Source organism: Mustelus asterias, chromosome 3, assembly GCF_964213995.1.
Source record: "Mustelus asterias chromosome 3, sMusAst1.hap1.1, whole genome shotgun sequence".
NCBI lineage: Eukaryota > Metazoa > Chordata > Chondrichthyes > Carcharhiniformes > Triakidae > Mustelus > Mustelus asterias.
The window spans coordinates 95,303,210-95,316,766 of record NC_135803.1 but is presented as its reverse complement, the minus strand read 5'-3'; the positions used below and the strand labels follow the sequence as shown (position 1 = coordinate 95,316,766).

Here is a 13,557-nt window from a genome sequence, read left to right as displayed (position 1 = left end):
ATGTCTGAATGTGAAATCTCATACTGTGTCTATATCTCAACTTACATTTTAGGGGCGCATGGTGACACAGTGGTTAGCACTGCTGCCTCACAGCGCCAGGGACCTGGGTTCGATTCCCGGCTTGGGTCACTGTCTGTGCGGAGTTTGCACATTCTCCCCGTGTCTGCGTCGGTTTCCTCCGGATGTTCCGGTTTCCTCCCACAGTTCAAAAGGCATGCTGGTTAAGTGTATTGACCTGAATAGGTGCTGGAAGGTGGCGACTAGGGGAATTTCACAGTAACTTCATTGCAATAATGTAAGCCTTACTATGATTAATAAATGAACTTCAACTTTAACAACCGTTCTTTGCATTCTAGTTCGCCAATTTACGACATTCTTAATAAATTAGTATCTTCCAGCTAATAGTTTCTTGTGGTGATTTTACAGTTCAGGAGCCTGGGCTTGCTTTGATGAGTTTAATCGGATTGATATTGAAGTTTTGTCAGTGGTGGCACAACAGATCACAACAATTCAGAAAGCCCAACAACAAAGGGTGAGTTTTGACTTATTCCTCGATATATTTACTATTTATTCAGAACAGCCTCTTTCTCAAGACTTGTTGGTCTACCTTGGTGGTATGGACAAAAACCAAGAACAATTGTAATATTCAGGCAGGGGTAGAGGATAATAGATAATGGAACGAAAGTGTCTAAACGTAATCCAGTACTAAAATGAATGTATGAAATTATCCAACTCACCCAATATTATTCTACGCTTATGCTAATTTCAATTCAAGTGACAGAAAAAGAAGAGTTGAGCGTTTTTTTAAAATGTTTTTGTTATACATTTTATTGCCAAACCACTTAAAATACATTACATTTGTAATATAAGAATGAAGACAAATAAAATGTTTTTGAAAAATATTAAATATGGACAAACTGAAAGGATTCAAAATTGAAAAAGTGAATTCCTACCCAAAGAGACCTAATAAATTGGGTGCCAAATGCATTTTATGAAACCATGTTCTAAGACCAAGGGCCCGATTTTGCCATTGCGTTGTGCCCATTTTCGGGCGTGAAAACTTGGTAAAGTCGGGCGTGAGGCGAATAGCACGATCCGCACCCGTGTCCACGTAGATTCCCACTTTACCAAGGCCCAAAAATGGCCGCGATTGGCACTGTGCCTGAAACGGGTGCAACGTCAATTTAAATTCCTTTGCATGCATTCAAATTGACTTAATGAGCTGGACACCCAAACTTATCTGCATTTCCCCCTTTACCATTGTGTTCGCCCATCCAGATTCAGCGCGAAACAGACCTGCTCGGCAAAGGTCTGTTTCGGGCACTCCAGCTTCTGAAGAGGTAAGTTCAGAGCTTCTGGCAGCCCTTTAAGTCATTCTCAGATGGAAGGGGAGGAGGGGGGGGTAGGAGGGAGACCAGATCGTTCTCTGGTGGTGGGGGGAGGAGGAGGGAGGCCAAATGGTTCTCTGGTGTGGGGGTGGGGGTGGGGGTGAAGGAGGGAGGCCAGATCATTCTCTGGTGGGCAGGGGGAGGAGAGAGGCCAGATGGTTCTCGGGGAGGGGGGGGGGGGGGGGGGGGGGTCGTTCTCTGGTGGGGGGGGGGGGAGAGGAGGGAGGCCAGATCGTTTGCTGGGGGGAGAGGAAGACGGCTGGGGGGGACAGGAGTAGGGGAGGTCCACTGCTACTCTGCGGGCGATCGGTGGGGGGAAGGGGGGCAGAGGATCACGATCGATCCGTGTAGAGGGGGGGTGGTGGGTGGATAAAGGGAACAGTTAGATTGTGGGGGTGGGGCGATACCTGTGGGGGCCATCACTCCCGGGCCGCTTTATCTACTTTTTGGGGCCTGGGAGCGATGTGACAGGGGAGTGTTTTTCAAATTCTTTTTTTACTGAGCATGCGCAGTTGAAGGCTCCGATCGGAGCTGCAGCGTTTCAGGCGCGATAAGCCCCGCACACAGTGTGATTCAGACTCACGGTTTTTTCTTCAGGTTGAGTTTGGGGGGGCCTGAGAACAGGTTTCCAAGTCAGGTCTGAATTACGTCCAGATTCAGAACTTAGAATCAAAATGTAAAAGACTTGAATATGGGTGTAATCTGCAAAAATAACTCCAGAAATAGGTGTAAAGTTAATTGTCAGTCTTCAAAAATGTGGAAACAATGAAATTATTTATGCCCTTGGTATTAAAATAGGTTTTTTATTTATCCTTCCCATTCACTAAAACTTAATCTGTTCAGATATTAAGTTGATCTCTAGATATTAAACCACCTAAGTCCTCTAAGGTTTCATGGTGTCCTTTTAAATGTATTGGACAAATATTTTGCTCCATTGTAGCTAACCTTTGTCTGTATTTAGTTTAGTTTCCACAGTTTATGATGGACCTGTACCTTTCTATGTGGCATTTATTGCTTCTACTACCTGTTTGTCTGTAAACAATATGGGAGCGATTCTCCCATCCCACTGCGCTGATTTCTTAATGCAGCGGACCAGGAGATTTAAGCAGGGCCAGATTAGTGTGATCCGCACAGGGCGTCTGGCCCCGAGCGTGTCTCCCAATACCGGATTTCCGGTGCCATCAGCTCCGCACTGGAAATAGGCGTGGAGCCGCATTACATATTATGCACGCCTTCATTGTAATCTATTTCAATTATCATTAGCGGCCCTGGGACCGAAGTCTGCGACCCCGCTAAAGTGAAGGGGACACAATTGGGGCCCCCCAGAGGATCGGAGTGTGTCCCTGGGCATTGGCACCTTGGTTGTGCCAGCCTGCGCACCCCGGGAGCTACCCAAGGGGCAAAGTGCCAATGCCCAGAGGGCACCTTTGCACTGCCCACCAGGCATGGGGCAGTGCCAGGGTGGCGGGGCCTGATGGGGACAGGGCCATCTGGGGGAGGGGGGTTTGGGGCTGCAGGGTATTTGGCACTGCGGGGGGGTTCGAGGGGTGTGTGAGGCGGGAGATCAGGATGGGGGATCGAGGCTGGGCCCGGGCATGCTTGGAGGGCCAATGATCAGGCCATGGGGGGGGTGAGAGGGCTGGCATTGTGGGGTCGTGGGGCTGGCAAACGATCGGGCTGGCCAGCAATCAGGAGGCCAGTAGACAGGGGCACTGCACATGTGTTGATCTCGGCGCTGACAAATCACCGCATGCGCGGAGGCCTGCTCAGCGCACTGATTTCAGCCTCTCCAGCAGGAATAGGCCCCGCCCACAGATTTCTTATGTGATTCACACTGAAACATTCTGCAGTGCGCAGTGTGAAAGATTCTTCTCTAAACTCCCACTGAAAAAATCAGCGTGATTTACTCCAGTTTTCTCACAAATTCGACACTTTGAATTTTTTTGGGAGACTCGCCCCCTATGGCTGCAAACCCACTCCCCACGGGAGGTAGACCCCCCCCCCCCCCCAATCGCTGGCATCCCTTCAGTCCCAACCGGGAGAATCAGGATTTGCGCGTGCATTCCCGACATGCGCGCATCTCCCAGCAACGAATATCCGGTGTGGTCACACTGGAACTGCAGGTAAGTTATTTTAATGTAATTTAAATGTGATTAGCGGGTCCGGGTCTGAAGTCTCCGGGCCCGATAGCATCTCCCACCCTGCCAATACAACTTCACTCTGGGGTTTAGAGTAACACCACACTTCCGGGGAACTAGCGGGAGACCCTGCTGGTGTGAAAGGGGGGCAATCGGGGCCTGCCCAGGGGGTCGGACGGCGGTGGATGGGCAAAGTGCCCATGCTCAGGGGGCACCTTGGCACTGCCCACTGGACATCGGGCAGTGCCAAAGGGGTGGGGCCTAGGGGATAGTGCCAAGGGGTTGGGGCCTAGAGGGCAGGGCTTAGGGCGATTGGTGGGGGTGGGGGGTTCCCGCTGCCACTCTGCATGGGGATCAGACTGGAGAAAGGCAAGCGATTCAGGCGAGCAGGGGGGGTCTGCTGGGGGAGGCCTGTCTCCCGTTGGAGGGGGTGGGGGGTGTCGTCACTACTGGGGGTAATGCTGGCGGTCGGGATGGGCTGGGGGGGTTCTGCGGGGGGTGTCTGCCTCTCGTGGGGGGGGGGGGGGTCAATCGGAGAGGGTGGGGTGGGGGTGTCTGCCAAGGTAGGGTCTGCTGGGTGAGAATCGTCACTGCTGGGCGGTGGGGATGGGGGGGGGTGTGCTGGAGATCGGGGTGCACCTGGACGGAGGGGGGACAGTTGGGCTGGCCTGGGAATGCTTGTGGGAGCTGCAGTTGGGCCATGGTGGGTGCTGGGGGGGCAGCACTGCGGGGGTCACGGGCTTGCCAGTGATTGAGCTGGCCAGCAAACTGCAAGCTGACAGTTCGGGGCCACTGCACATGACTGTCTGATTCTGGTGTGAATAAGCCCCGCCCCCCCCCCCGAGCTTTTAATGATATCCCCAATTGTGACCTCTGCAGTGCACAGATTGTGGCAGATTCGAGTCTGAATGCCCACTGAAAAAACAGCTGTGATTTACACCAGTTTGCCCGCGATTTCAGCACTTAGAACGTTTTTGGGAGAATCGCTTCCTATATCTCAAAAGCTAGTGGGCAGAATTCAACAAACCTTGATGCACATATAGGATACAGTAAGTAATCTCACAACACCAGGTTAAAGTCCAACAGTTTTATTTGGTAGCACAAGCTTTCGGAGCGCTGCTCCTTCATCAGGTGAATGCCTGTTGGACTTTAACCTGGTGTTGAGAGACTACTTACTGTGCCTACCCCAGTCCAACGCCGGCATCTTCACGTATAGGATATGACCCAAGAAAGAATTATTAATTTTTGGAAAAGATACAAATGCAGATCCAGATCCTGGAATTTTTTTAAAGGATTTGTTAACATTTGGATCTCCCATCACAAACTTTAATGGGGAGCCAGGAGGAACTAGAGAAACAAATTCTGATTAAACTTGGGAGATAATGGAAATTGACAGTTTTTTATTGAAGGTTGCAGGTTGTTTTATTTAGAACACATTTGTTTTAGAATGTTTCAGATTGTCTCAGCTGCTGTGGTGGAATTTGTCACAGCTGTCAAAATATGATCAGAGCAGAATTTTCAGAGCAGGTTGTTGGATGTGGATTGGTCTGAAGCCTCCTCAATGAGATAGAGGGTCTTAGTAATAAGATTTCAGCATTGTTGCTATGGAGCATCAACCAGGCTAGGAAAAGCTCAAGGAAGAGTTGCACAATTGTAATAACAGGGTTAACATAGCATGGTGGCAGTATTCACTCTACTAAGTACTGTACCATTTTCATTTGCATCTGTGTATAATAATGATAATTCTCTGGTAGTTTCAACAATGCAAATGTTTTGATGTCCTTCAAAAAGAAACCTGCAAATCAGGTTACAAAAAGCAGGTTGATTTTACAGGAGAAAATAATTACTTTGGTAATTTTTTTTCACAGTAAGAAGTTTAACAACACCAGGTTAAAGTCCAACAGGTTTATTTGGTAGCAAAAGCCACAAGCTTTCGGAGCCTTAAGTCCCTTCTTCAGGTGTTCACCATTGGCTGGTGTTCACCTGAAGAAGGGGCTTAAGGCTCCGAAAGCTATGGCTTTTGCTACCAAATAAATCTGTTGGACTTTAACCTGGTGTTGTTAAACTTCTTACTGTGTTTACCCCAGTCCAACGCCTGCATCTCCACATCAATTTTTTTTTCATCCATCTATAATGTTAAGAGTCAGTTGTTGTCTGTCTGGACTGACTTGGTTGCCCAAAGAAGCTGGGTCTGTTGGTAGGTTTATTTAGTGGGTAGTGCTTGGCATATACATAGGCATATGGGGTGCACATATGACTGGAGGGAGAGAGTGAGGTTGATGATAGGTTGGAGATGGCAAGAATGAGGATGTTGGAAGGATGGAAAGAATGGGATGGGGATGGCAGAGGAAGGATGGAATGGTATTGGAGGGGTGGATGAGACAATGGAATGGGGGAAGTGTGGCAAAATGACAGGGACAATTATTTGACATAAGTTGATCCAAAACTATTCTATGTGCTCAAAATGAAGATTCACTAGATTTGAATGAAGAAACTTTAGAAAAGCTGCCAGGTGAATTAAAATAGTACACCAGCATTGAATCTATACTCACAGAATATGAAAATTTAGTTAGAAACCATTTTCTCCTGAGTTAAGAAGGCAGTTTTACATCTGATGGGCTCAATATCATTCTTGAAACCTGCCTATAATTTCAGTAGCTATCATCAAAGAAAATGTTTCTTAACCACCAACTAACTGCAAGACTAGTAATTAATTCTTTAAAATCTATTAAATTTAGATAAATATATACAACAATAAAGACAAGAAGAACTACAAAGTCCTTGTTTAGGATTCCAGTTTTGTAGCATCATTATAACCACTCCTTTGTATGGTAGTTTACTCTTTGGAGTTAGACTGTATAGAAAATTTTGGAGTACTGATTTGTGTTGCTTTCCTGCAACTTGATTGGTCTTTCAGCAGAAATATACATGCACTGTTTGCCTGTCCTAAATGGTGCCGGCTTCCACTGATGGGCTGACATCCCACGTTCTGGAAACTGCCCCCACTGTAGAGAAGCTCCAGATCTTCAGGATGGATTTTTCAGTCAGAGTAGGTTTCCAGAAGGATCACAGAGAGCTTTCTTCAATTCATGTGCTCTGCCTGAACTATTTTTCTTTTTAAGCAGATATTTTTCTGTTTGGGGAAGAAAGGAGATCCAGAGAAGATTTGATCAAGGTTTACAAAATAATGACAGGCTTAAATAAGGTAGTCAGGGAAAACTCTTTCCATTGGCTGATGGTACAAGGACTAGGTGACACAGATTTAAGGGGGAGAATTCTCCCAAAAAAATTCTGTGTCGAATTCGCGTGAAAACTGGAGTAAATCACTTTTTTTTTCAGTGGGAGTTCAGACGAGAATCTCCCACAGTCTGTGCACTGCAGAGGCCACCAGCATGAATATTGTTAAATTTCAGGAGGCAGGGCCTATTCCTGACGGAGAGGCCGAAATCAGCACACTGAGCGGGCCGCTGCGTATGCAGTGATCTGTCAGTGTCGGGATTGGCATATGCGCAGTGGCCCCACACTGGTGGCCTCCCGAATGCTGGTGAACTCGATTGCTGGTTAGCCTTGCGACCCCTCCAGCCCCCTCACCCTCCGATTACCCCTCCTGACAGTAACCCGACCCCCACAGCCCCCCCAATTGCTGGCCTCCCTCCTTTCCCCACCGATCCCTTTGCAGAGTGGCAGCAGGACTCCCCACGCCCACCGATCGCCCTCTGGACCTGACCCCATCAGGCCCTGCCCCCTTATGCCCTGTCCCCTTGGGACTACCGGATGCTAAGGTGCTCCTGGGCATTAGCACTTTGCCCCTTGGGCAGTGCCGGGGCCCCAGACTGGCACTATGCAGGTCCCAATGACTAGGAGGTACCACCCCCCTCACCACCCAACCCTCTGGGGGGCCTCGATTCCCCCCTTCACTCCAGCGGGGTCAGGCCACTAGCTCCTTGAAAGTGGGGAGCTACTTTAAACCCCGCTGGAGTGAAATGCTCTGGCGGGGGTAGAGATGCTAGCGGGCCCAAAGACTTCAGTCCCGGGCCCACTAATAACATTTAAATTAGATTAAAATGAGCATTTAAATACTTACCCCATCTCCCCGTTGATTTCCGGCGTGGAGCAGATGCCACCAGAAATCCGGTGCTGGGACACGCTTTCATGCGCATTGCCCGCCACAAGATTCTCCCAGCCCGCTGTGCTAAAAACTTAGTGCAGCGGGATGGAAGAATCTCTCCCAAGATCTTGGGCAAGGGATGAAGGGAGATTACGAAGAAGATTTTTACACACTGAATGGTAATGACCTGGAACTCATTGCTCACAAGGGTAGTTGAAGTGGAAACAATCAATGGTTAGAAAAGGAAATTTAATGAGCACTTGAAATGAAATGGATTTCAGTAAGGCATTTGACAAAGTCCCACATGGCAGGTTGGTTAAGAAGGTTAAGGCTCATGGGATACAAGGAGAAGTGGCTAGATGGGTGGAGAACTGGCTTGGCCATAGGAGACAGAGGGTAGTGGTCAAAGGGTCTTTTTCCGGCTGGAGGTCTGTGACCAGTGGTATTCCGCAGGGCTCTGTACTGGGACCTCTGCTATTTGTGATATATATAAATGATTTGGAAGAAGGTGTAACTGGTGTAATCAGCAAGTTTGCGGATGACACGAAGATGGCTGGACTTGCGGATAACGAAGAGCATTGTCAGGCAATACAGCAGGATATAGATAGGCTGGAAAATTGGGCGGAGAGGTGGCAGATGGAGTTTAATCCGGATAAATGCGAAGTGATGCATTTTGGAAGAAATAATGTAGGGAGGAGTTATACAATAAATGGCAGAGTCATCAGGAGTATAGAAACACAGAGGGACCTAGGTGTGCAAGTCCACAATCCTTGAAGGTGGCAACACAGGTGGAGAAGGTGGTGAAGAAGGCATATGGTATCCTTGCCTTTATAGGACGGGGTATAGAGTATAAAAGCTGGAGTCTGATGATGCAGCTGTATAGAACGCTGGTTAGGCCACATTTGGAGTACTGCGTCCAGTTCTGTCGCCGCGCTACCAGAAGGACGTGGAGGCGTTAGAGAGAGTGCAGAGAAGGTTTACCAGGATGTTGCCTGGTATGGAGGGTCTTAGCTATGAGGAGAGATTGGGTAAACTGGGGTTGTTCTCCCTGGAAAGACGGAGAATGAGGGGAGATCTAATAGAGGTGTACAAGATTATGAAGGGGATAGATAGGGTGAACGGTGGGAAGCTTTTTCCCAGATCAGAAGTGACATTCACGAGGGGTCACGGGCTCAAGGTGAGAGGGGCGAAGTATAACTCAGATATTAGAGGGATGTTTTTTACACAGAGGGTGGTGGGGGCCTGGAATGCGCTGCCAAGTAGGGTGGTGGAGGCAGGCACGCTGACATCGTTTAAGACTTACCTGGATAGTCACATGAGCAGCCTGGGGATGGAGGGATACAAACGATTGGTCTAGTTGGACCAAGGAGCGGCACAGGCTTAGAGGGCCGAAGGGCCTGTTTCCTGTGCTGTACTGTTCTTTGTTCTTTGAAATAATTTTGCAATTCTATGGGGATCAAGCATTGACTGGATTCTCCCCAGAAATCTGGTATAGACTCGATGTACTGGATGACTTCCGTCTGTGCTGTATATGACTTTAAGTACACAGTAAATGGCATAATTTTCAAAAGTAGATGAAAAGAGAGATTTTATACAAATCTTTAAAGTTGGAAGGGATAGTTAATAAAGTGGTTAAAAAAGCAAATAGATTGCTAGGATTTATCATTATATGCAAAGAACAAAGAAAAGTACAGCACAGGAACAGACACATTGGCCTTCCAAGCCTGTGCCAATCATGATGCCATAAACTAAACTAAAAAAAACCTTCTGCCTTTACTCAGTCCATATCCCTCTATTCCCTCCCTGTTCACATACCCATCCAGATGCCTCTTAAATGTTACTAATGTGCCTGCTTCCATCACCTCCTCTGGCAACGCATTCCAGGCCCCTACCACTCTCTGTGTGAAAAACTTCCTCCACACATCTCATAGAGTGATAGAGGTTTACAGCACGGAAACAGGCCCTTCGGCCCAACTTCTCCAAGCCGCCTCTTTTTTTGACCCTTAAGCTAGTCCCAATTGCAATTGGCTCATATCCCTCTATACCCATTTTACCCATGTAACTGGCTAAGTGCTTTTTAAAAGACAAAATTGTACCCGCCTCTACTACTACCTCTGGCAGCTTACTCCAGACACTCACCACCCTGTGAAAAAATTGCCCCTCTGGACTCTTTTGTATCTCTCACCTTAAACCTATGTCCTTTAGTTTAGACTCCCCTACCTTTGGGAAAAGATATTGACTATCTAACTAATCTTTACCCCTCATTATTTTGTAGACCTCTATAAGATCTGTAAGCCTCCTAAGCTCCAGAGAAAAAAGTTCCAGTCTATCCAGCCTCTCCTATAACTCAAACCACCAAGTCCCGGTAGCATCCTAGTAAATTTCTTCTGCACTCTTTCTAGTTTAATAATATCCTTTCTATAATAGGGTGACCAGAACTGTACACAGTATTCCAAGTGTGGCCTTACAAATGTACAACTTCAACAAAAGGCATCCCAACTCCTGTATTCAATGTTCTGACCAATGAAACCAAGCATGCCGAATGCCTTCTTCACCACTCTGTCCACCTCCACTTTCAAGGAGCTATGAACCTGTACCCTTAGATCTCTTTGTTCTGTAACTCTCCCCAATGCCCTACCGTTAACTGAGTAAGTCCTGCCCTGGTTCAATCGACCAAAATGCATCACCTCACATTTATTTAAATTAAACTCCATCTGCCAGTCGCCAGCCCACTGGCCCAATTGATCAAGATCCCGTTGCAATCTTAGGTAACTTTCTTCACTGTCCACTATGCCACCAATCTTGGTGTCATCTGCAAACTTACTAACCATGCCTCCTAAATTCTCATCTAAATCATTAATACAAATGACAAATAACAGTGGACGAACCACCGATCCCTGAGGCACACCGCTAGTCACAGGGCTCCAGTTTGAAAAACAACCCTCTACAACCACCTTCTGTCTTCTGTCATCAAGCCAATTTTATATCCATTTGGCTACTTCACCCTGGATCCTGTGTGATTTAACCTTATGCAACAACCTACCATGCAGTACCTTGTCAAAGGCCTTGCTAAAGTCCATGTAGACAACATCAACTGCACTGCCCTCATCTACCTTCTTGGCTACCCCTTCAAAAAACTCAATTAAATTTGTGAGACATGATTTTCCACTCACAAAGCCACGCTGACTGTCCCTAATCAGTCCTTGTGTCTCTTGTAGATTCTGTCTCTCAAAATACCTTCTAACAACTTACCCACTACAGATGTGAGGCTAACTGGCCTGTAGTTCCCAGGCTTTTGCCTGCAGCCCTTCTTAAAAAAAGGCACAACATATTTGCCACCCTCCAATTTTCAGGCACCTCACCTGCAACTATCAATGATATAAATATCTCTGCCAGGGGACTCGCAGTTTCCTCCCTAGCCTCCCACAGTGTCCTGGGATATACTTCATCAGGTCCCAGGGATTTATCCACCTTGATGCGCTTTAAGACTTCCAGCACTTCCTTCTCTGTTATAAGTACATTCCTCAAGACATCACTATTTATTTCCTCAAGTTCCCTAACATCCATGCTTTTCTCAACAGTGAATACTGATGAGAAATATTCATTTAGGATCTCACCCACCTCTTGTGGATCTGCACATAGATGACCTTGTTGATTCGTAAGGGGTCCTACTCTCTCCCTAGTTACTCTTTTGCCCTTTATGTATTTGTAGAAGCTCTTTGGATTCTCCTTTGCCTTATCTGCCAAAAGAATCTCGTGTCCCCTTTTTGCCCTCCTGATTTCTCTCTTAATTCTACTCCTACACCCTCTATACTCTTCAAGGGATCCATTTGATCCCAGCTGCCTATACATGTCATGTGCCTCCTTCTTCTTCTTGACCGGGGCCTCAATATCCCAAGTCATCCAGGGTTCCCTACTTCTACCAGCCTTGCCCTTCACTCTAAGAGGAATGTGCTTACCCTGAACCTTGGTTAACATACTTCTGAAAGCCTCCCACTTACCAGACGTCCCTTTGCCTTTCCACAGACTCCCCCAATTAACTTTTGAAAGTTCCTGTCTGATACCATCAAAATTGGCCTTGCCCCAATTTAGAATTTTAACTTTTGGGCCAGACCTATCATTCTCCATAGCTATCTTAAAACTAATGGAATTATGGTCACTGGTCCCAAAGTGATCCCTCACTAACACTTCTGTCACCTGCCCTTTCTTATTTCCCAAGAGGAGGTCAAGTTTTGCCCCCTCTCTAGTCGGGCCATACACATACTTAAATGAGAAATTCCTCCTGAATACACTCAAGAAATCTCCCTTAAACTTTCCCCCTCTCACCTTGAATGTGTGCCCCCTTGTAATTGACACTTCCACCCTGAGAAAAGCCTCTGACTATCCACCCTGTCTATGCCTCTTATAATGCCTCTTAAGGTCTCCCCTCAATCTCCGTCTTTCCAGTGAAAACGATCCTAGTTTATTCAACCTCTCCTCATAGCGAATGCCCTCGAGACCGGGCAACATTTTAGCACTCTCTCCAAAGCTTGCACGTCCTTCTGGTAGTGTGGCGACCAGAACTGCACACAATACTCCAAATGTGGCCTAACCAAGGTTTTATATAGCTGCAACATGATTTGCCAATTCTTGTACTCAGTGCCCCGGCTGATGAAGGCAAGCGTGCCATATGCCTTCTTAATCACCTTAGCCACCTGTGTTGCCACTTTTTGGGAACTGTGGACCTGCATGCCCAGATCCCTCTGTATGTTAATGTTCCTTTTGCTACCAAATAAACCTGTTGGACTTTAACCTGGTGTTGTGAGACTTCTTACTGTGTTCGATGACCAAGCCAGTTCTGTATCCATCTAGCCAGCCTACTTCGAATCCCATGTGGTTTTAGTTTTTATATCAGCCTGCCATTGTCAATCGTCTTACTGAAGTCCATATAAATTACCCTTCCCTCATCAATTATCTTTGTCACCTCTTCAAAAAACTCAATCAAGTTAATGAGACACGACCTTTGCCGTACAAAACCATGCTGCCTGTCACTGCCTAGTCCATTTTCTTCTAAATGTAAATATATCTTATCCCTCAGTATCTTTTTCAAAAGCTTCCCCACCACAGACATCAGGCTCACCGGCCTACAATTTCGTGGATTATCCCTGCTCCCTTTCTTAAACAAGGGAACAACATTGGCTATTCTCTTGTTCTCTGGAACCTTGCCTGTGGTTGCAGAGTACGTAAAGATATCTGTTAAGGCCCCAGCTATTTCTTCCTTTGCCTCCCGAGGTAACCTGGGGTAGATCCTATCCAGAATAAAAAGACAAAATTATTATAAATCATTGGTTAGGTCACAAGATGTAAAGGTGTTCGAAAGTGTTCAAAGAAGGTTTGACTGGATGAGGGACTTCAATTGTGCAGAGTGGTTGGAAAAGTCCTTGGTACAGAGAAAGTTAAAAGATGACCTAATGGAAGCACTCACAAACATTAGAGGTTTGAAAAGAATAAATACAGGGGAAAAAATACCCTGTAGATCAATAATAGAGATTATAGATTAAAAATAATTGGAAAATGATATAGGACGGAATCCTCTTCCCCCATGGTGAGTTTTGTGGTGGGATCGTATAATCAAGCAGGAGCGTGAAGGTCTGAGACCCTGCCATCAAACTGCATCCATCCTGATGGAAAGCTTTTCCATTCTGCTGCCAATTGAGACCCATAAGTGGGAAACCAATGTCCACTTAAGAGCCTCGTCCCACTATATTAACCCGGTGGTGAGTGGGGGCTTGCCATGTGGGGAGCAGGACAAGTGACCCCTGTTAGGGTTGCTTGCAAGAGTGGGGAGTCTCATTCAAAGGCCAAGTGCCTGTTTGAAAGACCTGGCACCCAGCATTGGGAATGGGACGGTCTGCTGAGAACCACCCTCCTTGTTGCTGACCAC

General features: G+C 46.9%; 1 protein-coding gene across 6 annotated transcripts in view; it reads left to right on the top strand.

Annotated features, from left to right (window-relative positions):
- dnah1 (dynein, axonemal, heavy chain 1) overlaps window positions 1-13,557 on the top strand; it is a 510,234-nt gene that overhangs the window by 241,008 nt on the left and 255,669 nt on the right. For all 6 annotated transcript variants that reach the window (XM_078209369.1, XM_078209371.1, XM_078209370.1 and 3 more), the window contains one exon: window positions 427-532. In XM_078209369.1, coding sequence (XP_078065495.1) covers window positions 427-532 — 106 coding nt within the window. The remainder of the gene's footprint in view (window positions 1-426; window positions 533-13,557) is intronic.